General features: G+C 41.3%; 3 protein-coding genes across 7 annotated transcripts in view; 1 reads left to right on the forward strand and 2 right to left on the reverse strand.

The window, feature by feature from the left end:
- Nucleotides 1–937: 937 nt before the first annotated feature.
- TMEM230 (transmembrane protein 230) lies at nucleotides 938–8,785 on the reverse strand. 5 transcript variants are annotated; one of them, XM_061126628.1, is made up of 5 exons: nucleotides 8,332–8,624; nucleotides 6,620–6,733; nucleotides 6,188–6,266; nucleotides 5,193–5,315; nucleotides 938–2,008 (listed from the first exon to the last, which is right to left on the reverse strand). In XM_061126628.1, the coding sequence occupies exons 2-5, from the start codon at nucleotides 6,640–6,642 to the stop codon at nucleotides 1,868–1,870; spliced, it is 366 nt and encodes a 121-aa protein (XP_060982611.1). In that variant the 5' UTR covers nucleotides 6,643–6,733; nucleotides 8,332–8,624; the 3' UTR covers nucleotides 938–1,867. The 5 variants fall into 5 exon arrangements, with proteins under 5 accessions (XP_060982611.1, XP_060982612.1, XP_060982615.1 ...); XM_061126629.1 differs by having other exon boundaries at nucleotides 8,510–8,533; XM_061126632.1 differs by lacking the exon at nucleotides 6,188–6,266 and having other exon boundaries at nucleotides 8,485–8,785.
- A 1,305-nt stretch (nucleotides 8,786–10,090) lies between these two features.
- On the reverse strand, nucleotides 10,091–15,068 carry PCNA (proliferating cell nuclear antigen). The gene is made up of 6 exons (XM_061126633.1): nucleotides 14,640–15,068; nucleotides 13,418–13,515; nucleotides 13,212–13,279; nucleotides 12,322–12,516; nucleotides 10,576–10,699; nucleotides 10,091–10,485 (listed from the first exon to the last, which is right to left on the reverse strand). Exons 1-6 carry the CDS (start codon nucleotides 14,858–14,860, stop codon nucleotides 10,406–10,408), a joined length of 786 nt encoding a protein of 261 aa, XP_060982616.1. The 5' UTR covers nucleotides 14,861–15,068; the 3' UTR covers nucleotides 10,091–10,405.
- A 5,900-nt stretch (nucleotides 15,069–20,968) lies between these two features.
- Nucleotides 20,969–25,041, forward strand: part of CDS2 (CDP-diacylglycerol synthase 2) — a 58,374-nt gene continuing 54,301 nt past the window's right edge. The window contains exon 1 of the mRNA XM_061126634.1: nucleotides 20,969–21,196. Coding sequence (XP_060982617.1) covers nucleotides 21,140–21,196 — 57 coding nt within the window. The 5' untranslated portion in view covers nucleotides 20,969–21,139. The remainder of the gene's footprint in view (nucleotides 21,197–25,041) is intronic.

Below are 25,041 nucleotides of genomic sequence, written 5' to 3' on the forward strand. Positions count from 1 at the left end.
TGCACCTAACCTTGGTGGCTGCTTCAGGTCACCCTCTCACTGTCCCTCATTTCCTGAGTCTTAGACTAGATATTTTTCCCCATTTGTGCCCACTGTGAGGGTGTAACAGCTTTTAGATACCACCCCAATACTGATTCCCAAATTTCTAACTATAGTTTTGACTTCCTTCCCAAACTCCAAACTACATATTGCAATTGCCTACTCAGTATTTCCACTTGGATGTCAAGTAGACATCTAAATTTAATACATCTGAAGCTGAACTCATCCTCCCCAATAACACCACTCTACCTATAGCCCTTCAAATCTCAGCCAATGGCACTTCCAGCCTTATAATCATCCAAATCCATTCATTCAGTTCAGTCGCTCAGTCGTGTCCCACTCTTTGCGACTCCATGGACTGCAGCATGCCAGGCTTCCCTGTCCATCACCAACTCCTGGAGCCTACTCAAACTCGTGTCTATCACATTAGTGATGCCATCCAACCAACTCATCCTCTGTCAACCCCTTCTCCTCCCACCTTCAATCTTTCCCAGCATCAGGGTCTTTTCCAATGAGTTGGTTCTTCGCATCAGGTGGCCAAAATACTGGAGTTTCAGCTTCAGCATCAGTCCAATAAACATTCAGGCTGATTTCCTGTAAGATTGACTGGTTGGATCTCCTTGCAGTCCAAGGGATTCTCAAGAGTCTTCTCCAACACCACAGTTCAAAAACATCAATTCTTCAGTGCTCAGCTTTCTTTACAGTTCAACTCTCACATCCATACATGACTACTGGAAAAACCATAGCTCTGACTTCAGAATAAAACAATGACTAGAAAGCAAAGTAACCACAATGCTAGTTAACCGAAACTGAAGGTTGCCCTGGGGATTGGGATCAAAGACATATAATCATTAAACTGTTTTCTAAAATAGGTTAAAATTAATTTTTAAGTATAGGATTTAGATTTTGACATTTTAATTTCTTTTGAATACAAGTCATTTTTTGCAAGCTAGGAGGCAGATCAAGCTAAGGCAGTTCAGTCCTCTGAGATCCAGGCCAATTCTTAATATCTTCAGCAGAATGACATTAATACAAAGTGCTAACAGGGTTATAAACTCTAAATAATAACCATTCGTCTACATTTTTTCCTTAGGAAACAACCAAAAGGTATGATATAAGAACATCTTGATCTACACAGGACAGAATGATCCAAATCATATGCTGGCCAACCTATCAGTGAGCCAGATCAGAGCTGGCCAAGGATTGGTGTACAGAGAAAAGTGTTTACATTTTGAAAATTTGCTTTGAGGTTTAAAAAATTTCTGGTTGTTGTTAATAAGAAACCAAGTGAAAAATATAGATGCACCACAATGATATTTGATTGTGCCAAGGTCTTCCACTAGAACACAAAGTTAAACAGTATGGGGAGAAAACACTTAAGATATTTTCAAAATAAATTTCTTAGTAATAAGAAATCTGACATATCACATTTTTCCATTTGCCATAAGAACATTCTGACCATGAGGACTATTTAAAAGAATCCTCAACTCTAAAAAGGGTGGTGGCAGAACACTTTCCACTACAGAACAACCTCCCACTTTCCCATACAATTAATACTGCTACTCTCCCATGATGCATATTCATACAGAAAAACTTTTGTCAGGAGCTTTTTGCCAGGGCCAGAAAATGAAAAATAAGAGAATGCCCGAATGACAGTTACTTGTGAGCTTAGTTAACATCTTTCAGGATGGACCCATAAAATTTGGCCAGTTTTGTTAACATCTGCAAACTGCAGAACTCCTTAGCCCGTAGTCATAGTTTCTGCTCAATGTCTTAAAGCTGGGCTCAGTTCCATCTGTGACTCTTTTCTTCAGGGCTGGGGTGGGTGCTAGTCATCAAAGTCTGGAATGTCATCGTAGGAGTATCCCCGGTAGCCTTTGGATGCATAGTAGGCAATGCGCAGGTGGTAAAATCCTGGCAGGAACACCAGGATGCCAATGATCAGGACAGGAACAGCCCGGTCTGCCCCCTGGTGGCAGAAGGAAGCAAATATTACTACATGCAAATTATTAAAATTTAAAATAAAGTCATGGGTCCAATTCATAAATCAGTTATCATATACTTTTCAGAGCTTTGGGAAGTACACTACCAAGAGAAAAGGTTTACATCTCTTTGTCTCTTTAACAATTGCAGAAAAATTGCAAAGTACTAAAATTATAAAGAAATTATTCATGTTCATTCACAGATATTTTGGCTAACTTTTACTCCTTTAAAGTTTTTAGTTGTGAATATACCAAACTCTGTGCCTTGTTTTTTGTCCCTTATTATGACACAATCTGGGCTTCCCTCATAGCTCAGTTGGTAAAGAATCTGCCTGCAATGCAGGAGACCCAGGTTTGATTCCTGGGTTGGGAAGATCCCCTGGAGAAGAAAATGGCAACCCACTCCAGTATTCTTGCCTGGAGAATCCCATGGATTCTGGCAGGCTACTGTCCATTGGGTCACAATAGTCGGACACAACTGAACGACTAAACCACCACAACACAATCTATAAAGATCTGCTTTTAACAGAGCTATACATGCAATGTATTGATATACTGACAGGCTGCTTCATTCAAAACTGAAATAGGATTATTTACCTCACATGGTTATAGTGGAAATTAAATGAGGTGATTGATACATGTAAAGCAAGTAGCCTCAGCTGGCACACAATGACAATAAAAGCAAGCTTAAAACCAAACGAAGAGAACTTGAAGGGGATTATTTGAACATTAAAAATGATGGTCTACAACTTTCACAACTGACATACTTGGTGCTATTTCTATTATCTTATTTTACATTTTCTACTTTTCTGTTTATTTTTTTCTGGATTTCGACTGTACATCCCTAAGGAGATATATCCTAAGGATTAAAAGAGTTGCTAAGAAAACTTACAGTGCATTCAGCCTTCTTTTACTTAGCATTAAACTGCTATTACTTTTAAACTGCTGCTGCTGCTGCTAAGTTGCATCCAACTCTGTGCGACCCCATAGATGGCAGCCCACCAGGCGTCTCTGTCCCTGGGATTCTCCAGGCAAGAATACTGGAGTGGGTTGCCATTTCCTTCTCCAATTACTTTTAAACTATTTAATGTCAAATAAGGCATGAAGAAATTATTTCAATATCATTGGGATACACATACATACCTACAAGCAAAGAAATTAAGTTCAAACTGTAATCTTAAACTTGTATGGGAAATATCTAATACTACAGCTATTATGACATATTGGATTGGCCAAAAAGTTCATTTAGGTTTTTTGTAAGATGTTTTGGAAAACCCCAAAAGAACTTTTTGGTCAGGTCAATGTCTATACAATATTTCCTTGTTTTCTAAAGGGTACTTATTTCCTAATTCTGTCTCTGAAAAAGCCTGGAAAAAATGAAAACCAATAGTAACGGCATCATTAATGCCCAGTTTATGAGTTCTAAATCTACTTCCCATAAAGAAACCAGAGCTCCTTAGTGAAATGGCTGTTGACAAGTTGTGGGACAGGGAATATACAGATGGGCCTGGGATAATGTACTGAGCCAGAAGGCAAGAAAACTATTAAAGGCTTTGAGAACCCATGTGTAATAGCAAACACACAGCATCCCTATGAAATATTCTTTCTAAAACAAAACTAAAGTAGATCTAAATCTAAGCAAGTTCCTAAATTTATCAGTGCGCAAGAAAAAGGGGACTAGAAAAACAAGGTAAATTGTGTTAAGACAATACCCCTAGATTTAGGTAAAAACTGTTAGAGATGCATACTGACGATGCACACTTATAATAATTTACCAGCAAATGTAAATCTGGTATTTGCTTTAGTATACACAGGAAAAAAAGTTGGGGGTATAGATGAAACAAAAGGTCACTAACTGTTGATGTTCAGCTGTGGATATGTACTGTGGGTTCATTATGTTATTTCATCTGCTTCTGTTTTATTTGAAATGTCTGCAATAAGAAGTGAAAAAACCCCAAACCAAACCAAAAACCAAAACAATCTAATAACTGATTTTCTTAGTTAATACCTTTATCTTTACTTATAAAGTAGTCTTTTATAAATCACACAAGGTGTGATCTCACCTCCATTCTCAACTTTTACATCATTAATAAAGTTAACTGAAGGCAGTCCTGAAGTTCAATGTTCAAATTTAGACAGCACTAAGTAAGCCTCTGGTAGCCACATAATACTTTTAAAATAGCTAAAGACAAATTGCTACACAGCTAAAGCAAATTTATATACATCTCAAAAGCCATATGCAGCCATTTTATTGTGACAGTCTACTATTCCTAATTCCAAGATGCCCAGAGTTTTAGCTCTTTGCTGTGTTCCCTATACAAAGCAATATGACCATCATCCCCTGGTCTGGTGTGTGTTGAAGATCAGATGTGAACTATGGTCAATATTAGTTTACATGTTGTGTATAAGCATCTGTCTTGGGCTTCCCTGGTGGTTCAGATGGTAGAGAATCTGCCTACAATGAAGGAAACCCCGGTTCAATCTCTGGGTTGGGAAAATCCCCTGGAGAAGAATATCCTCCAGTATTCTTGCCTGGAGAAATCCCCAGACAGAACAGCCTGGAGGGCTACAGTCCATGAGATCACAAAGAGTTGGACACGACTGAGCGACTAACACTACCACTACTATACAATCCAAGAGAGAGAATCACCAAAATCCACTTTAGGTTTCTAAGGTATCATACTGAAGCTCAACAGGAACTTCAAATCCAATTTAAGAAAGATCTGGTCCATGAGCCAAAAGTCTTGGCTTGGTCAGTGGCCCCAGACCTATACAAGCCTCACTGCTTTTGCCCAAACACTAACTACAGTTGTATGTCTGTGGCATTGCAAAGTTACAATAATAGCATCCCACTCCAGTTATAAACTTTACCACTCAGGAATCCTCAGTGCTAGACTCAGCTGTGCTGTTCCAAACTATGATGGTAGGAAAACTGCCCACATCTCAAAGGGAAAATTTGCCCACCTGCCATACCCACCTCATAGGAACTGTGGGAAAAGTTTGTTGAGGCTCAAAGGAAGAAACATCTTGTTATCTGAGAACAAAATCTTAAAAACAAAACAAAAACAACCTTTTCCTCTTTCTGGTGAAATATGCTCTACTAGATACAAGACAACAGAGTGGCTCACATTTTAAACACCTTATGGAAATCCCACAAGCCCCTCAGCTTACCCCTTTGCTGATATAGCCTGCCAGCAGGAGGGAGCCTATGATAATGAGAAAGGCGCCAATCAAAAACAGCACTGTAGCAAGCGCAATGGCCTTATATGGGATCTTAGGAGGGCTTTTCTTAAACTGGAAGAGAAACAAACAAAAAAAGACAAGGAAGAGCGTTATGAATATACCAGGACTGATACTTTAAGGCAGGGAGGATATGAAGAATCAATCTAAGTGTGTCTTGAATAAGCCCTACCACCCAGTGCAGCTCTGGGAAAGAAAGGAAAAGGACTGCAGGAGATGAAGTTCCAGTTACTGCTCTAACAATAACTCGAGTAAGGAAATCCCAGCAGAATGTTATTTTTTCTAGTTCTAGTCTCATTCCACAGACCACTCATTGTACTGCTAAAAAAATCATTTTCTTACAAAAACAGGACACTTCATGTTACACATGTTTTTAATAAACATGCCTTTGCACATGGAAGGCTGTACTAATCTACAGGGATTAAGAGTGAACATTAAGCTCTGGAAAAGTAAGAAAGAAAAAAATGATTTCTGGCATTCAAAGTTAAGTTGGCATCTGGTCAAAGGTTTTAAAAACAATTTTTTCTGAAGCATTAGTTGCTGCCCCACAGAGCAAGTAACCTGCCTTATTAACAAGTTCAACTCAAGGTTAACATTCAAAGACAAATTTCTAAGGTTTGGCTCCTGTTTGTGTATGACCAAACTGACTGGAAGCTTTTCCAACCTGTTTTATAAAAAAAATCTCTCTCCTTCAAGTGTGGGTCCCAAAAGTACAAAGAATAATTGATTTCTTTATACTGTTACTTATTTAAAAGGATGGGTTCCTGCTACTTCTTTGATCCTAGTTCCACCTAAAATAGTCTAGTCTAAAGGGAAGTGGGCAAAAGGAGATGCTACACCCTTAAGTACTTTATAAACAATGATCAGGAAGGACACACATTTAAAAAATATTCTCTGTTTTACTTACTGTTTGCCACAAAGAATACCTTTAATAAATTGGATCTCATGACATCAGGAAAGAAGGAAGATTCCCACAATCTGCTGGCTTTAGCAGTGAGTTTCTCCCTTAAAAGATGAACTGGTTTTGACTGAAGTGTAAACAAACTGGTAACATAGTCTTTAAAAAATTCTACTTAACAAAAAATAATCTGATTATTTCCAGATAAACTAAATAAAATTTGCAACTATTGGACTCTGGCATCACAACTAAAATTTCTCAGAAATGGACAATATTTATATTGGTTTGAAACTAATCTGCCAAGGTCCCTTTTTCTGCAGGCTATGGCTGAAAGAGTCAGCAGTTTCTTTCCTGCCTCTCCCTCTAATCCCTAGGAACAATCAGCAAAACCTGGAAGGTCTCCCTGCTAACTCAGCATCAACAGAGCCAGCTAATGTCATTAGGTTCTTTCTGCATTTACCTGAAGGTCAATGTAGCCATCATCTGTACTAGAGAGTCTTGAGTATTTCACTTTGCTACTGGGAATTCCAGTAGCCAGGTTGGTACGAGACGGCATCATAACACGCTGACACAGCTACAGTATGAAAACAAAGAAAAGTATTATTGTTTGCAGGCTACAACAATGTGTTTGTTATACACACTGGAGTTCCGGGCTGCCATGTTATACTAGCAATTGGCGACTGAAGCTCCATTGCTCTTAGAGCCTGATATTCCTTTGACATGAAAACATTCTCATTATGCCTCTCCTCTAGTTTCTCCTGGTAGAATAAGAATCAAGACATTTGCCAAGAACCAGACTTCATATTTATTTTTCCATTAATGTTTCTCTGTTTCCTAGTTTTTCAAAGTCACAAGAGAGTAGGTGAAACAGTGGTCACTTAGATCCATCTGACTTTTCAACCATTCTGCTACAGTACTGCCTGTCCCCCTGTCCCGGCTTCCAGAAAAAGCAAGAGAAGCATATACTCAAGTGATTCTCTTATTTCACTAGGGCAGAGGAGAGAGGGTGGGAAATGAAATACATTCACATCAGCATTTTGCCTATTTCCCTCTGATGGATATCATCCGTTTAACACTAAAGTTCTGTAAAAGTTCTTGTACATTTGGATAAGCTACTGGCTACCAGTATTATACCAGTGTCCTCTGATTTGCCTGTCTCTCTGCTCCACCCCAGAGGGCTTCCCAGTTGGCTCAGTGGTAGAGTCCAATGGAGGAGACCCAGGTTCAGTCCCTGGGTTGGTAAGATTCCCTTGGAAGAGGGCACGGCAACCCACTCCAGTATTCTTGCCTGGAGACTCTCATGAACAGAGGAGCCTGGCAGGCTACAGTTCATGGGTTCGCAAAGAGTCCAATATGACTGAAATGACTGAGCATGAATGCACTGCTTCACCCCAAGCACTGAAAGTAGCAATTTCACTTTCCAGGTTACTTCTTCAGCTACATCAAAAACAAAACAAAAAAACTCTGGTTTTTGTTCAAACTAGTCAAAGTTGACTCCCATAATGAAATCGTGGCTACTACCTCACCAGCTTAAAAGACAGTAGATAAGATTAAATTGAAAAACATTTGTAATTCGTGTACTTTTCCTCCATAAAATCACAAAGTTATGCGAATGAAACAAGTAAACCTATTTTGATCATGAAGTTACTTGATTTCTAGAAGTGAAACATATCTAAGCGCTTTATATATACTTAATTCTGAATATTAATAAGCTGTTTTAAGTGGCCTGCAGTCAACCTAATTAGCATTATAAAGGAACTGGTGCTAAACGCTCCTGTTCCGTTTTAGTAATTTTGTAATGATGCAGAAATCAAGTACTGAAAAAATAATGAGTGTGCTTTCTTATAAGCTTTTCAAGAATGGTTAGATCAAATTATGTCAAAAATTATGTTTTTAAGTGTTGTGATCCTGATTACACGATAATCTAAATTTAATTCTACAAAACTTTAAGTCCAAACTACCAATTAGTGGGGAGTTTTGAGAGCATTTAATCACCTGTGATTTGTATCAGTCTTTAAAAAAGTTTACATACTGTCATTAACTATTCATACACTGCATCAAAATATAAAAATGGGCATGGCGTGAGGAACACCAGACGACTGCTTATTGGTAGCTGAGTAAGAATTCTAAAACAGGGAAAAGGAAAAACGTAAAGCAATGTTTTCTGAGTACCTGCCCAACAGGCTTTTTTACCAGCCTCACCGGAATCCCAAAATTTCTTCAGCACTTGAATGTTGCAAGAATTTTTAAAGCATCAGAAAAGCACTTAGCACACAGCTTCGCACTACGGGCCTCTCCACACTACCTCCCCGTCCGCTTACAGACCCAGCCAGGAGAAATAAGAACCGACGTGAATTTAGATGGAAAAAATCTGGTTTCAGGAAAGCGGCCAGCCGTGCCCGGGGAGGGTAAATGCTCCACACCGAGGACTCCAGCCTTGACCGGCGGAGAACGCAGTCTGGGCCGCGCCGCAAGCCTGAGGCGAGCGCTTCCGCTTCCGCTTCCGCTCCCGCCCAGCGAGCACACACGCCTTATCCGAGGCCCGAGCGCCGACAGCTCGCTCACGGTTGGCAGCTGGAGCGCCCGAGGCCTCCCCCAACTGCCACCCTTCCTCGACCGGCTGGACGCCGGAAATGGCGTGTGTTTAGGAGGCTACGGGCCGGATGTGGCGTCAATGGGGCGACGCCTTCTCATTCTACTTGCTCCGGTTTCAAGCCCGCCTTCTTTCCAGCGGCCCGCAGAAGGCGTCGGGTCTTAGGGCTCCGCAAGCGGAGCGCGCCCCGTGCGGTTTTCTAAGGCTCTGCGGTCCGGGCTGGCTGTCCGCCACTTCCGCCTGGGCCGGTGGGTTCCTAGGCAGCGGCGCCGCCTGGGTCACAGTCAGGCCCAGGGCTGCCCGGCCACGTGTTTCTTTCCGGCCGCCCGGGCAGTGTAGAGAGCTCAGTGGCGCTGCGAAACGCGGAAGCCGAGCTGATGAAGCTCCAGAAAGCTGGCGCTGTCAGGTCTCCGTATGCCCAGGGAAGGCCGCCTTACCCGGGGTCTGCGCAGCAGTCTCTGCCGCCGTCTACCTCACCCACTGCTCTCGAGTAGCACCCTGCATTCTCGTGCTTGTTTCCTGCACATCTTCAGACCATGCTCCATTAAGAGGCCTGCCCACAAGGGACATTTTGCAATACATAAAGCTTAAAATGTCAAGCTTTATTAAAGTATAATTTACATATAATAAAGTACAATTGGGTTAGTTTTTTTGACAAATGCAGTGGAGACATCCCCACAGTGTAGATAAAATATTTTTTTCACTCCAAAAACTTCCACCAGGCCCTCTGCTGTCAGTCTCCTTCCCCAACACGCCCGGAAGATAATTTATCTACTGGATACAGTGAGTTCTACCACCGGATAACTAGAATGTAATATGTGACTTTGTAGCACAATTACTGCTGGGCCTTTTTCACTTTCTTGGTTGACTCCCGACACCCATGGAAACTATTTTCATCCTTCAGGGGAATAAGTCCCCCTTGCCCCTCCCAAAAGTCTACTTACACTAGAAAAACTATTTTTGCACAAACATACTTCTTGGGACCTATCACAGATCTGCTAACACTTCCAAGACTCCTGTACAAGGCTCCCTAGGCTAAAAAAACACTTCCCTACCACAATGCTATACCACTGAACTTTACAAACATTAAGCTTCTGTAAAGTGTTAGTTTCTGCTAATACTAAGTATTATATGTGTTCTACTCTCTTTTCATTTCTTGAGCTCAAGTCAGAATACCAAAGTTAGTTTGGCAAATGAATCACCCCAAAATACTCGCTGTATTCGGAATACTTTAGACTGAAAAAATAGAGCTGTTACATGAAAGAGTTGCTTGAATTGTAACTTGTTTAGGATACCTGCAATCATTGTAGTCCAAATGAAGGCACTGTCCTGTGATGCTTAAATTCAAATGACTTTTATTTAAATTGAAAATGATACTTAAAACACATTTAGGATCAAAACTCTTGTTTATAAAAACTATAAGGATTATTCCTAGGTAACGCAGAAGTATTACTCGGTTAACAAGACCAGATTTGACTTTGGACTTTTCTTTAAACAAGTTGTAGATGATGGAGAAAAAAAAATTATTTACAGAAAACAGTATCTACAATATGTATTCAGAGGTACAAAGACAAAAAAGACTTAAGTGTGTGCTGGCATCTTAGAAGCAGTTCTCAAAGAGCTTAGTTTTATTTCTTTGAATTTTAAGAATGTCTAAGATCCTTCTTCATCCTCGATCTTGGGAGCCAAATAGTACTTTAAATGTCCCATATCAGCAATTTTATACTCTACAACTGAAAGAAAACAGGAGAACATAGTTAATTATTGAGAAGTACCACATACACTACCTACAAAACCAAGATTCAACAAGTTTATTATCTTACCAAGGGGTACATCTGCAGACATACTGAGTGTTACTGTAGGAGAGAGTGGAGTGGCTTTTGTAAAGAAGTTCAGGTACCTCAGTGCAAAAGTTAGCTGAACTGGTTCATTCATCTCTATGGTAACCTTAGGGAGAAAACACAAGATTCATTATACTGAACGACATTAAGAAAACTGCAATCCATTCATTTATAGTATACATTAACAAATAATCAGCTAATAAATAAAGGAATAAAATATATTAATATATTACAATTCTGCAAACCCTAATGACTTAATGATTATAGACAAAATTTACTATGGCTGATAAATCACAAAGATATCCAAATACCTCATGTCTCCTATAGAGGGACACACCACTATCTATAAAATATTCTCCTTCTCCCACCTCCAAACACAACACCTTGAAAATCATCAAGCCCCTAGAGCTGTATCTATCAGAATAAGGATCTGAAAAACATATTAACTGACATAAGGAACTCAGTGAGCAAAATCCAGACTTTGGGAAATTTGACAACAAATGACTTAGTTTCTTCAACAAATGAAATTATAATGGAGAAAGGGAAACAAACTGGATTAACAATGGATTAAAAAAAACCTGAAGAGCACATCCCAGTGAACTGTAATGTATGGACCGTATTAAAAATCTTGATTCAAATAAACAAATAACAAGGGAAGCAGGAACACTGAAAAATTCCTTAACATTAATTTTCTTAGATGTCATAAAATGTTTATACTATAGCAACAGTAAGATATTCATGTGTGAACTTTTTAAATTTCTGGCTGTGCCTCACAGCTTGCAAGATCTTTGTTCCCAGACCAGGGATTGAACACATACCCTCATCAGTGAAAACATGGAGTCCTAACTACTGAACTATTGAGAGAAAAAGAAAAATCAAGATTGGCAAGGAAATGAGATGTAATTTAGAATAAAAGAATTAGCTCCTGGAATTTTGTTACTAATACATATTTATTACATATATATATTTAAACTCTTTATTTAAAAGTTAATATATAAGGATTACTTAAGAGCTAGATTTTCCTTTTATTGATCCCTTTATTGAGTTGCTCAATTATTTGGTAAAAACATAGTAAATACCCGCAGAAAGTCAAAGGTAGCCTTCCAATCATATTCTTAAGAGTATGTGTGGGACTGATACACAAACACATTGTTCTGTAGTTTATAAAGGCTGCACTGAATTTGCATTCCCTTCTCACAAATTTAAGTAAGATGGCATTTATAGATCAGTTGCAGATTTCAAAAGTGTCTTTTAATTCTCACAAATCAGTTACTTGAAATGCAAATTGTAAAAAAAAAGAAAATGAAAATTGTTTTTCTTTAGAGCTTTCTTTAATCTTAGCAATTACCTTGCTATGGACTGAATGTTTGTGTCCACCCCACATCAAATTCACATTAAAACCAAATTTCCAGTACGATGGTATTGGAGGGGACTTTGGGAGATGCTTAGGTTAGGAAGGTAGAGCCCTCATGAATGGGATTAGTGCCATTTAGAGACCCCAGAGAACTTCCCCACCCCTTTCACCAGGTAAGGAGGCTGCTGATTTCTTAAACCAAGAAGCAGGCCCTCGTCAGACACCAAATCTGCCAGCTTCAGAACTGTGAATAATAAACTTTTGTTGTTTATAAGCCACTCAGTCTATGGTATTTTGTTATAGTAGCCTTAGCAGACCAGGACATAATCTAGTTTAATTCTTCAAAGTATTTTATTTACTTAAAAACTACTTACAGCTTCCTCCTCTTTATCAACATTACTTGTCTGTGACAACTTAATATTTCCATTTCCAAGTTCTCCACTTGCAGAAAATTTCACTCCATCTTTTGCACAGGAAATTACAACAGCATCTCCAATATGACTGAGATCTCGGCATATACGTGCAAATTCACCAGAAGGCATCTTTACTACACAGCTATACTCCTGTTCCTATAAAACAAAGAAATGTAAAGGTCATGGAAATGAAAGATTTGGCACCCTCACTTCCTGAAGATTCAACATCTAACCAAGAACTCAGAATTCAAGATTTTCTGATTACTCTGAAATATCACTCATTGTGCAATTTCTTAACATTCTACTAAAAAAAAATGCAGATATAAAAAAGTATAAGAATAATCACACTAAGAAACCAATTAGAACTTAAAACTTTTAAAAGTAAATGCACTATCCAGGGAACAAGAGCCTCCACCTATCACTCTATAGGAGGTCTAAATCAAGAAGACATTAGGATATGGCATACAAATGCTAACAGCGCAAATAGGTTTGCTTTCCAAAACAAGAGCATGTTAGGCATTGTAAACATCTGAACACATCTTTTGATGTTGATAAATCTCCCCTCAATAAAAATCAAGCACTCTAAGAATAATAATTTTTTTAAAAGATGCAGGGGCTAATGCAAATATGTCCTTGGCAGCAATGAATTCAAAGCAATGAGCCACTGTAGAATACCATAATTTAATAAAATGACAAATATGTCAGTCTAAATACCCTATTCTGGAATATTCATGAGCAGATATATAGAAAAGTTCTGTTAGGAAGTAGGCTTTAAGTTATTATATAGATATATGTTATATAACTATCATGACTGTGTACAGCATGCTCAATTAGAAACTTCTGATACTCACTGGAATTCCAAGTTGTTCAACATCTAAATCCATTAACTTCATTTCATAGTCTGAAACCTTTTCCTGATCTACCAAAAGAAAGCAAATTTGAAGAAAAACATGTAAGTTTAAAACTAAGAGGTATATTTTACAATCATCAGACTTGGGAAATACTGACACTGCATTTTAGTTTCCTCTACCATAACTCAGTAGAAGGGTAAACTTACTTGGAGCTTCAAATACTAGTGCCAAGGTGTCTGCATTATCTTCAGCCCGTAAGGTAATGATGTCTTCATTGCCAGCACATTTTAGTATTTTGGACATGCTAGAACAGAGAAGACAAAGGGTTTTAAATCAACACCAGCTTCTCAAGATTGTTAGTTTTCTAATGGAATTAAAATCAGGAGTTACCATTTTTAACCATTTAGCTGCTGTAGTTTAGACCCCAAGTGGTGTTCGACCCTTTTGCAACCTCCTGGATTGTAGCCTATCAGGGTCCTCTGTCCATGAGATTTCCCAGGCAAGAATACTGGAGTGGGTTGCCATTTCTTTCTCCAGGGGATCTTCTCTACCTCATCTCCTGCATTGGCAAAGGGATGCTTTACCAGTAAGCCACCAGGGAAACCCTTAACCAGTACGCCATCTGTCAGACTGGGGAGTTAGGAAAACGTACTGCAGGGGGGATATGCAAGCCGGTCCAGGCATTTTGGAATGCAATCTGGCAGTATTTATATCCCAAAGGCCCACAACATACCGAGAGCAATTTCACTTCTGGATATAAATAAAAGAACAATATTTTATGAATTTCAAATCCCTTATGGTGGGTGAAGTAAATTATCGGGCCAACTATCTTTAAAAATGACCTAATACACCTATTAAAGTACACTGCATGTACTATGGGTATTTATCATAAGCTTTAAGCTGTCAACATGGTATTTATCATAAGCTTTAAGATTTAAATATGTGTATTTCAAAAGTTGAACGCCACTGCCCTGGAGAAAGTTTTCAAGTCCAGGATCTTAGGGTGCTCACCGCAACTTTGCAGTAAAAAAAGAAATACTCTGGTCCCTAGATAGGGTGACAGAACTAGGATACACTATAAAGTCAACCAGGACCAAGGTTTCTCGTCCAAGTCGCCTGCACTTAATGACCAAAGCGTTCTGCAACAGTCTTTTCCTGGCACCGCAAAGTCCATCATTTTCCCGCCACCACCCGCTTTGTGACTTTGGCGCGGAAAACAGCCGGTTCGCTGTTTGCGCTGCAGCCAGCGCGGGCTTTGCAAACCGCGCGCTCTGCTGGGTCCCGCCACCACCCTCACTCCGCAGCAGGCCAATGAGAAGACGCAGATGGCCCACGCCAGCCAATGGGGGCCCGGCTCGTAGGAGCTCCCGCCAAGAGCCAGACGTAGGAGTGGACCAAGGCCCGGACGCCCGAGGCTTTGGAGCTCACCTGGTGAGGTTCACGCCCATGGCCAAGTTGCGGTCGCAGCGGTAAGTGTCGAAGCCCTCGGAGCGAAGGGTTAGCTGCACCAAGGAGACATGAGACGAGTCCATGCTCTGCAGGTTCACGCCACTTGAGCTGATGTCCCAGCAGGCCTCGTTGATGAGATCCTTAAGCGCTTCCAGCACCTTCTTCAAGATGGAGCCCTGGACCAGGCGCGCCTCGAACATGGTGGCGGAGTCGCAATGACACGGCTACAGGTAGAAGGAGTGAGGAAGGTGTAGCCGGCTTAGGCTTCACAGGATGAGAGCGAGAGGCGGAACACGACTACGAGCGCCTAAGACGAAGGAAGCCACTAACAACTCGCCGCGCCTGCAGCCGTTTAATACTGCCGCGTCTGCTAGCGCGCTACGCCCCCGCGCCCCTTGTTGATACGTCATCACGCTGCCCTCCCGCTGCCTGGGCGGAGAGACTGTAGAGCCAGTCCTGTCCCTGCACTGCACGAAACCCGCCCCACCCCGAACATCCATTGGAGGATGCGGGTATGGGGGCGGGGCAGGGGCGGAGCGTTTCGGAGGCCCCGCAGATAGGCGTGCGCTGGAGTCCGGGCCTTTTTGTCTTGTTACGGCACCCGTTAGAGGAGTCCCTGTGAGTGTGAAAATCAGTCCTAGACTTGGCGGGAATGGTCGATGAGCGGCGACTCTGGTGCCTCCTCAGCCTCCCGCTTGAGGGGTAGAAAATTTACAGCCGTGAGTGAAACGTAAATCCAGCCTGTGTGCTCAGTCTTATCAGTTTGTCTGACTCTTTAGGAAGAAAAGCCACCTTGTAGCCTGAAGAGTGTAGGTGCTTTAAGGGAGGTACAGTTAATGATTGAAAAAACCGACAGTTAGCTCCTCACCACCAGCTCTTAAACCTCTTCCGCCACCTACACACAAATTGATATCATTTATTGTATGTAACTTTATAAGTTTTTTTTCCTCTACAAGTTTATATATTTAAAAAAACAAAAATGAGTTCATGCCATAAAGAATAGAGCAAAGTGCTTACTAAAGTATGTTTAATTTTATGCTAGGTTCATGTTTTGTTTATCAGCACCTCTTAAAAAGATGGCATCATATCCTACAAATGTAACCTAACCTAATTGCCAATCTCTTGTAATTCGGGCAACTCCTTGAAGTAGTATTGCTGGATAGAGGAGCATACGCATTAAATTTTTGATAAATGTTCACTAAGTTGACTTCTAAAAGATTGTAAATTACATTCCAGCCAAGACTATGAGCATGCTCCTTGCCCCTAATTTTTCTAACTTTAGTTATTAGCAATCTAATTTTTAAATCTGGGCTCATTTGTGTGGAAATTTCAATTTGCATATTAAAAGACTGGCGCAAATTGGATATCTTTCATACAATTCTTGACCATTGCATGTTTATATTTTTTCTATTAAACTTTTTTTATTGATTAAAAGCATTTCATATATTAACCATCTCCCTATTATAAATATTCCCTTTGTTTTTTCCTTTGTTTACAGCATTTCTTTTTAGTTGCTTCTTATGTTTTACCTTGGTCTGTAGAATTCTTTAGTCTTTCTACCATGTATGGTGTGGATTTGGTTTTATTTATCCTGTTCATGGAATTTTTGTATTCCTCAGCCAAAAGATTCACGCATTTCATCAAGTCTAGAATATTGTCAACCATTATGGTTTCAAAAATTGCCTTTCCCTACTCAATGCTCTCCCTCTAGTATTTCTATTAGATGTGTCTTTAATTGAATTTAAGATACCTTCAATTGTAAGCTGTAGCACAAGAAAATAAAATATGAGACTATCCTGATTTATCATTTAGATTTTCTGTTTTGTTATTATCATAGAACTTTGACTTTTCCAAACATTTGTATCATATATCACTCTTGTGCATGTGATGCACACATATATAAAAGCTCTTGTAATATATCTTAACATTCAGTTTCTCAGTCAGTTGCTGATAACTGCTGTTTTTCCATATATCACTGTTGTCAAGGCTGTGAATGATGCAGCATTCTTAAGAGTGATACTGGGCTTCTCTGGTGGCTCAGTGATGCAGTCACCTACTGGTGTAGGACCTCTGGGTTCGAGCCTAATCCTGGAAGATCCCACATGCCTTGGAACAATGATCTATGCACTACAACTATTGAGCCTGTGCTCTAGAGCCAGGGAGCCGCAACTACTGAAGCCTGAGTGCCCTATATCCCATGCTCCAAAACAAGAGAAGCTATCACAGTGAGAAGCCAGCTGCACTGAGACTGAAGCCAAGAGTAGCCCCTACTAGCTGCACTGAGAGAAAGTAACAAAGTGCACAAAGTAACAAAGATCCAGCATGGCCACAAATAAATAAATAAAATGATGTTAAAAAGAGTGCTACTTGGTTGTTTCTGGAATTTATTCCAAGACTCAGTCACGCATTTGTACATTTTGATGCTAGCACTAACTTCCTTTATGTATGATCAACTATCCTTTTGCATATATCTTTATATCAAAACACAACAGTTTCATCTTTTGTGGGTATTTTTCTTTCTAGGTCATTTTGGTGTCTGAGTTCCTTTGCAAAGTGTGGAATGCATTTATTCTTCCAGTGAGAAATATTTGCTTCACTAATAACATGTATACTCTGTTACTCTGTTTCTGTGCTTTCTGCTTACTTAATCGCATTTTGGTTTAATGCCAAATCAAAGTGTTATTAATTTGAAGGTATTTTAAATGGCAATTAAACTCCACTCATGATTTAAGAATGGCTATGAACTGTGGTCAGAGAAGGCAATGGCAACCCAGTACTCTTGGCGGGAAAATCCCATGGATGGAGGAGCCTGGTAGGCTGCAGTCCATGGGGTCGTGAAGAGTCGGACACGACTGAGCAACTTCACTTTCACTTTTCACTTTCATGCATTGGAGAGGGAAATGGCAACCCACTCCAGTGTTCTTGCCTGGAGAATCCCAGGGATGGCGGAGCCTGGTGGGCTGCCGTCTATGGGGTCACACAGAGTCAGACACGACTGAAGTGACTTAGCAGCAGCAGCAGCAGCATGAACTGTGGTCAGATATGGCCTTTCTGAGTAGTTAGCATTTTACCAGAGAAACTAGCTGTTTGGAGAGTGGGAGAAAGAGTATTGTTGGCTAAAAAAATAACATGTTTAAAAGGTCAGCATGCTTAGAAGGTGTTCAGATAGTAGTTTGTTTTAAAATTCAAAGCTTTTTGGACTTCCCTAGTGGCACAGTGGATAAGAATTCACTGCCAATGCAGGGGATTCGGGTTTGATCTGTGGTTCAGGAAGGAAGATTCCACATGCCATGAGCAACTAAGCCCATGTGCCACAACTACTGAGCCCATACTCTAGAGCCCACGAGCTGCAGCTACTGAGCCTGAGCACCTAAAGCCTGCGCTGGGCAATAAGGGAAGCCACCACATTGAGAAGCCTGTACACTGCAAGAGAGGCCACCACAATGAAAAGCCTATACCCTGCAATGGACAGTAGCCCCTGCTCACTGCAACTAGAGAAAGCCCAAGAAAAGCAACGAAGACCCAGTGCAGCCAAAAATAAGTAAATAAATTTGAAAAACTTCAAAGCCTTTTAATAAATATTTCCCCCCAGTTTTATTGAGATATAATTGACATATAGGCTTCCCTAGTGGCTTAGTGGTAAAGAATCAGCCTGCCAATGCAGGAGATACGAGTTTGATCCCTGGTTTGGGAAGATTCCCTGGAGAAGGAAATGGCACCCACTCCAGTATTCTCGCCAGGAAAAATCCCATCAAAAAATCTCTGTGTAAAAGGCTACAGAGGATCCTGCTGGACTGTGGTTCATGGGGTTGCAAAGGTTTGGACGAGACTTAGGGACTGAACAACAACAATTGACATGATAGAACTCAAAGATTGATATGTCTGGAGCACACTGAACATAGGAGAGAGAAGTTGCAAAGAGAGGCAGGGCTGAGATCTTACAGCACTTTGCAAGCCTTCTATAAGTGAAAAAGTTATCAAAGAGAGCTTTGACATGAGACTTCTATTTTAAGAGGATTACTTTAACATCTAGTAAAGGTGCTATTCCAAACAGTGAGAAAAATGAATTAAATTATGATAAAAAATGCATTAAACTTTTAGGAAAGAATAAAGCTATAGACTCTTCCTAATTGTTTATTGAAATAAATTTGATGATTAATTAAAATTCAAATACGTGTAAACTCAAGAAATGGAAAAATATATTGGTAAATATTTAACAGAGCTTGCTGTGGACTTCTAAGCATAAAAGGAAAAAATACCCCATAAAACATAAGGAATGACTACATAAGTTTCAAAACTTCCATATGTCTAAAAACTTGTGTTGGTTAATATATTTGAAGTTTCCACAATAGAGAAACCCAATTCAATGTATCTGAATAAAAATCAAAGGTCTCTGGCTTTCAGTGTCTAAGGTCCAGTCTTCGTAAATGTATGAAAAATGGTTTGCATTCTGAAACTGTGTGCACTGGTTCTCCAGTTAGGCTGGGTTTCAAAGCAAACGGCTGAGCTTCCAGGAGGACTGATGTATTGCTTACTTGGATGTGACCTCTCACATGTTTCCCAAAGGTGAGAATCTAGTTACTAACACTTCCACTTGTCTTAAAGGATGAACTTGTGGCTGTCTGTTGACATCCTTTTACATCCTACAGCTAATAAACCTTGTATAATTTGTCCAAGAAGTGTCTAGTCTTCAGTTCAAGAGGTGATCACTAACAGTCAAAATAGTGGTCACACAGCCCCCAACAGATTAAAAGAGTTTAAAAATTACAATCAGTGTGTTATTTACTTTTATAAATAAGATTAAGACAAAATAAAACACAAAAGCAAGGCTTTCTCTAAATAAATAATGGCCTGAATGGAGTGGTCTGTTTCTCTCAAAAAACAAAACCAAGTATTTGTGCAATGTTGTTAATAGGGAGCAAAGCATACCCTGAATTCAGTGTTCCTCCACACCTATTTTGGGCTTCCCTGGTGGCTCATCGGTAAAGAATCCGCCTGCAATGCAGGAGGGAGACGTGGGTTCTATCCCTGGGTCAGGAAGATCCCCTGGAAGAGGGCATGGCAACCCACTCCAGTATTCTTACTTGGAGAATCCGGTGGACACAGGAGCCTGGTGGGCTACAGTCCACTGGGTCACAAAGAGTTGGATACCACTGAGGCGACCTAGCACGGATGTCATGTCTACTTTACTGTAGACTGTAAGCAATGTTACAGGCATTTGGGGATCTAGTTTCACAGAAATCAAGAAAATAAAACATCCTTTTCAGAATTCTCACTATTTTCCCCAAACCTCACAGTTCAGGTCAAAATTGCTAACACAAAATTGCATCTCCTATGTGTGCAAATTTCTCTCCTTGTTAAATTACAAGATGCTAAGGGAAGGGGCCCCATTTTATACTTGTTTTACATCACTTAAAAGGCAGCGAACAGGAACTGCTGAAGGCAATGCTGAGTAACACAGATATTAACAATGAATTTAAGAAGGCCGGGAGTATGTTAGAGCGGGCGTTGGTGGCAAACAGATTTATGTTCTAATTCTTAGTGGGCACTTTTTAGCCGTGAGACCTTGGCTAAATCATTTTCTTTTAGGAGAAACTTCATTCATTAGGGACTTGGGATGTGTCAGGTACAGAGGGGATACAGCTGCGAACAAAGTAGGCAGCATTCCTCCCCACCTAAAAGGTCTTCCAGTAGTTCAGAAGGCAGAAAAGAAATCTGAATAATCGTGGAAAACCCTACGTGTAAAATGAAAGTCATATCCACTTCCAAGTGTTGTGCAGTTTAAATGAGAGAAATTAGATTACATAGTTGAGTGACCAGCACATAAAGCAGACGATACAGACTGAAGTTTGACTTTCACTTCCTTATCAGTAATCTCCTTTACACAGGTGGGCCCCCCAGGCCTTTCCGCTCAGGGCCTACTAAGCGGATACTTTTCCGTGTGAGGGAAAGGACTGACTAGGTAGGCTGGAGACTGGGGAGGTAGTCTATTATCTCCAGCAAATTGTTAACCTGTAAGACCCTGGGCGCCAGTGCTCGAGTTCCCATTGGCTAGTCTCCTTCCGAAACGCACGCCTTTTCCCGACCCCCTCACGCTACTAGCTAAAATACACGCCTCCCCTTTACGTTTCACTTGCCCCGCCTCCGCCCCGCCTCCCTAACGGGTTCGCGCCATTGGTGGATCTCCCGGGCCGTGATGGCGGTGGTGCGCCTGCGCCCTCCCTCCTGGCCTTTACCAGAAAAGGAGCTAGCAGGCAGAGGCTGGAGAAGGCTGGTCAAGCTCCGCCCGGGTGAAAGGGCGGCGGCTGCGCCGGGCGGGGCTGAGTTCCAGGCTTGGCGGCTAGGCTGCGGTGGGGCTAGCGAGGCGCTGCGTAGTTGCGCCCTGCTTTGGCGACTCGGGGCTGGCCGAGCAGAGTCCGCGCGCCGGCCCCGGCGTCTGCGCTACGCGGCAGCGGCGACTAAGCGCTGGTGTCTCCAGCATGACGGAGCTGAGGCAGAGGGTGGCCCGCGAGCCGGAAGCTCCGCCCGAGGACAAGGTAGCGGCGGCACCGGGTGGGCGCGGCTGCGGAAGCGGCGTTCTCCAGAAGTCCATGGGGGGCGCGCACAGAGGGGTCGTCTCGCCATTTGACTCTGGCCCGGTCGCCGGCAGCATCGGGCCTGACTAGGGCAGAGGGTCCTTGGGTGCGGGGTCCCGCCGAGCTCGCGGCAGGGTTCAGCAGGTCGAGGTCCCGAGGACACGGCTCTGGGGTCCGGTTGGGGTGGTATCTCCGCGGCGCAGGAAGGAAAGCGCGGGAGGTTGCGCACGTCCGCCAGCCTCGCAGGGCTGATTGGGGCGGGGGGGTGTCCCACTCTAGTCCACCTCCCCAGTCGTTCCCGGGTGTGAAGACGTCGAGACCCAGCAAAGATTCCTCAGAGCGTGACTTAGCCTTTCCGATCTCCCGTTATTTGTTGAGGGCTGAAGGTGTATCAAGACAAGGCCATGAGATTTGCCTGTTAGGAGATTTAAACCCCTTCTCGAAAGTTAAATCTGTTGGCTTTAAGCAGAGAAGTCATGCAATCATTAGGTGTTGAAAGGTATATTCCCCAAAGATGGACTTGTTTCCTGCTTCAGATGTGGGCTTTGTTGGGGTAGAGAGGAGGGTAGAACAGAGGCCATCTTGGGGGGGTGAGGGATGAGGTGAGTAGACTTATTTGGTTGAAGTGAAAGGTCTGTGTGGGAAAGTTGAGGAAGGTGATGCGTGGCCTTGTTACTGTGGACGCTAAATGACAGCGCAAACTTCGTGGTAGTATTTCAAGCCTGGAGTTAGTCGTGGTCAGGAGCAGTGTTATTGGGTGGATTGATGACAGTGATGTGTAAACTGGACTGAGGGAGCCTGGACCAGAATGAAAGAGAGTGTCTGACTCGCGGGTTGCCAACTGGTGACCTGCAGTTGTTTTCTTTGGTCCCTGTGTTGCTTTAAGAAACCAGAATGTTTCTCCCAGCCATTTGAATTTATTACCTATTTTGGATCATTGGAAGATCTGCCATCATATTCCCAGCTGATTAATGTTTGGCTGGAACTGAGGAACAGCTGCTCTCACCAATCCCTGTTGCCCCTACACCAGGCCCTCAATACCCATTTATGTAGCTTTCCATTTTAGAAAACTGGAGGAAAGGAACGTTAGGGAGATATCAGGAAGGAAGGAAGCCAAGATTTGGCAACAGCAGTTACACTAGAAGGGTGAAAGATAATGAAATTTGATTTCTAGAATATGTTTTGGAGAAAAATTTGGTTGCAAGTTGAGGAGTCGCTTACAGAGACAAGGTACTTTGAAGTTTCTAATCTTCCCATTAAATACCCTAGTTTGGCCTGGAAGAGCTCTGTTGCCACCATGCATTTGCCTGTTGGGAAGTATGTTTTGAGGCTGTATAGCCCTGTATAGGGTGAGAGATCAGTCTTGATGTTAATGGGACTTTGTGGTTTTAGGTGCGAAAAGAGCAGTCAAAAAAGAAAGCATGATACCTAGTGGTCTGTATGTTAAAAAGCTACTTGTAAGAATTAGACTTAATGGTAAAAACAAGCAAACCCACATACCCCAAAACCATGAGGTTATGAGGTAAAACAAAATTTCTACCCTTCCCATCCAACTGCTTGGATCCATTTCCCAGACAAAAGTACCAGCTGATTAAGTACTTTCCCATCCCCTGTTTTAGGTAGGGAGGGTATGAAGAACTAGTCAGCTAAAGGTACTTACATTTTTTTACAACTTGGCTTAAACTGCTCCTATGATGAGAGAATGCCTGGGGCTTTGAGGTTCACTGAACGCTTGTTGCTCCACAAACACTTAGTCCATTAGCTCAGAACAAGGCAGTTGCTCCGTTGCCAATATTTCTGGATTACCATGCATGGGGTTTTTAATAATAAAGATTCCTTTTAAAAACTGTGAAATGCTTTATTTGTCTTTGATGAATGTATGCTGTGCTTAGTCACTCAGTCATATCTGACTCTTTGCAACCCCATGGACTGTAGCCTGCCAGACTCTACTATCCATGGGGATTCTGCAGGCAAGAATACTGGAGTGGGTTGCCATGCCCTCCTCCAAGGGATCTTCCCAACCCAGGGATCAAACCGGGGTCTCCCGCCTTGCAGGTGGATTCACCGCCATCTGAGCCATCACATGAATGTATATAAAGTATTAAAATTAGGTTTATTTTATTTCATGGTTCATAAAACTTACTCCCATGATTCTGACTTTGCTGATATTCTTGGGTTAAAATTTAAGAAAATAAATAGTAAAACAAGGATATCTTTTAAGGGAAATAAATGGCTAAATTCCAGCTTTCTTATTTTGTAGTAGAATTCAGAAAACAGTGTCAGGTCAATTCATCAAAAGAACTGAAACAAATTAGAAAGATTTAGGAAAAAGTGCTACAGTTGCCTAACTGGTGTGACAAAATTTAAATAGTCATTTCAAAATAATCTGGGGAATGTGTTTATTATTATAAAAGTCAGAATGTATTATATTTAGCATCCTAGAATGGAATTGTCAAACCAGTTGCTAATAAAGGAAATTTTTCCTCTGGGAACCGTGCTCAAAATTTTAAAGTCCCAAAGCACAGTATTGTTGCCAAAGTAAGAAACTTGGAGTTTAAGGTTTGGAAATGATCTTCCTCCCATAGTTGCATGTTTTTCCATTGGTGCTTGGGAAAGGAGAGAATGGAACTTGGGCCAAAACATTGGCATCTTAATATTTATGATTGGGTTGGCATTTCAGGAGACTTTGTTTTGGAGGTTAGAAGGAAGGATGTGGAGTTGTCTACTGTCCTTAGGTGCTAGAGTGCTGTTTAAACTAGAGTTTTACTCATTCAAGGCTTTCTTTCTACATCAATGAAACCAGCATAAAGATGAAATAAAGGCAGCATTTAGAAAGAGGAGTTTAGATTTTAACTGAAGATGGTGGTTTTAAGAGCAGGGGCATAACAGTCAGCTAGAGCTATCATCAGCCTGGACAGTACACTTACTAGGTGTGTGTGTGTGTGTGTGTGTACACTTACTAGGGGTGTGTATGTGTGTGTGTGTGTGTGTGTGTGTGTGATGTCACTCAGTCCATGTTGCTCGGTCATGTCCTCCTCTGTCCGTGGAATTTTCCAGGCAAGAATACTGGAGTGGGTTGCCATTTTCCTACTCCATACCAGCTGTGTAACTTTGAGCAAATCACTTAACTTGCATAAAAGCCTCAGCTTGTCCATCTCTAAAATGAGGGGTGATAAAAAGTAGCATGTGCTTCAGAGGATATTCATGTGGATTAAATGAGTATGCATGTTACATATGTAGAGCAGAAGTTGTCACATAGTACTGTGTTAAGCAATTGTTTCTGGTTGAAATGTAGTTTTACAGGAAAAAACTAATATTCACCTTCTACTCTTGGAAGATGATTCAATCTTCAAGTTATAAGTGTTCAGAGTAGTCTTTTCCTATTTATCACCTTTTAAAGAAAATTTTATAGACAGAGCTTGGCCTTCTATGACCCACCTTTTCAGTTCATTTTCTTACTGAATTTTTCATTGCTCAGAATCACAGTCAAACTTCAGCTGTAGAAGGAATATTGCTTCATGCAATTGTCTTTCCCTAATAGCTTTTTCAGACCTCCCTCGTGGCTCAGCTGGTAAAGAATGTGCCTGCAATTTGGGAGACCTGGGTTCGATTCCTGGGTTGGGAATATCTCCTGGAGAAGGGAAAGGCTACCCACTCCAGTATTCTGGCCTGGAGAATTTCATGGACTGTATAATCCATGGGGTCGCAAAGAGTCGGACATGACTGAAAGACTTTCACTTTCATAGCATATTTTAGAATAGTGGTAAATAATTAAACATGGTTTTCTGCTAGACTTCAAAAGTGAA

This window comes from Dama dama, chromosome 23 (genome assembly GCF_033118175.1).
Source record: "Dama dama isolate Ldn47 chromosome 23, ASM3311817v1, whole genome shotgun sequence".
NCBI classification, from domain to species: Eukaryota; Metazoa; Chordata; class Mammalia; order Artiodactyla; family Cervidae; genus Dama; species Dama dama.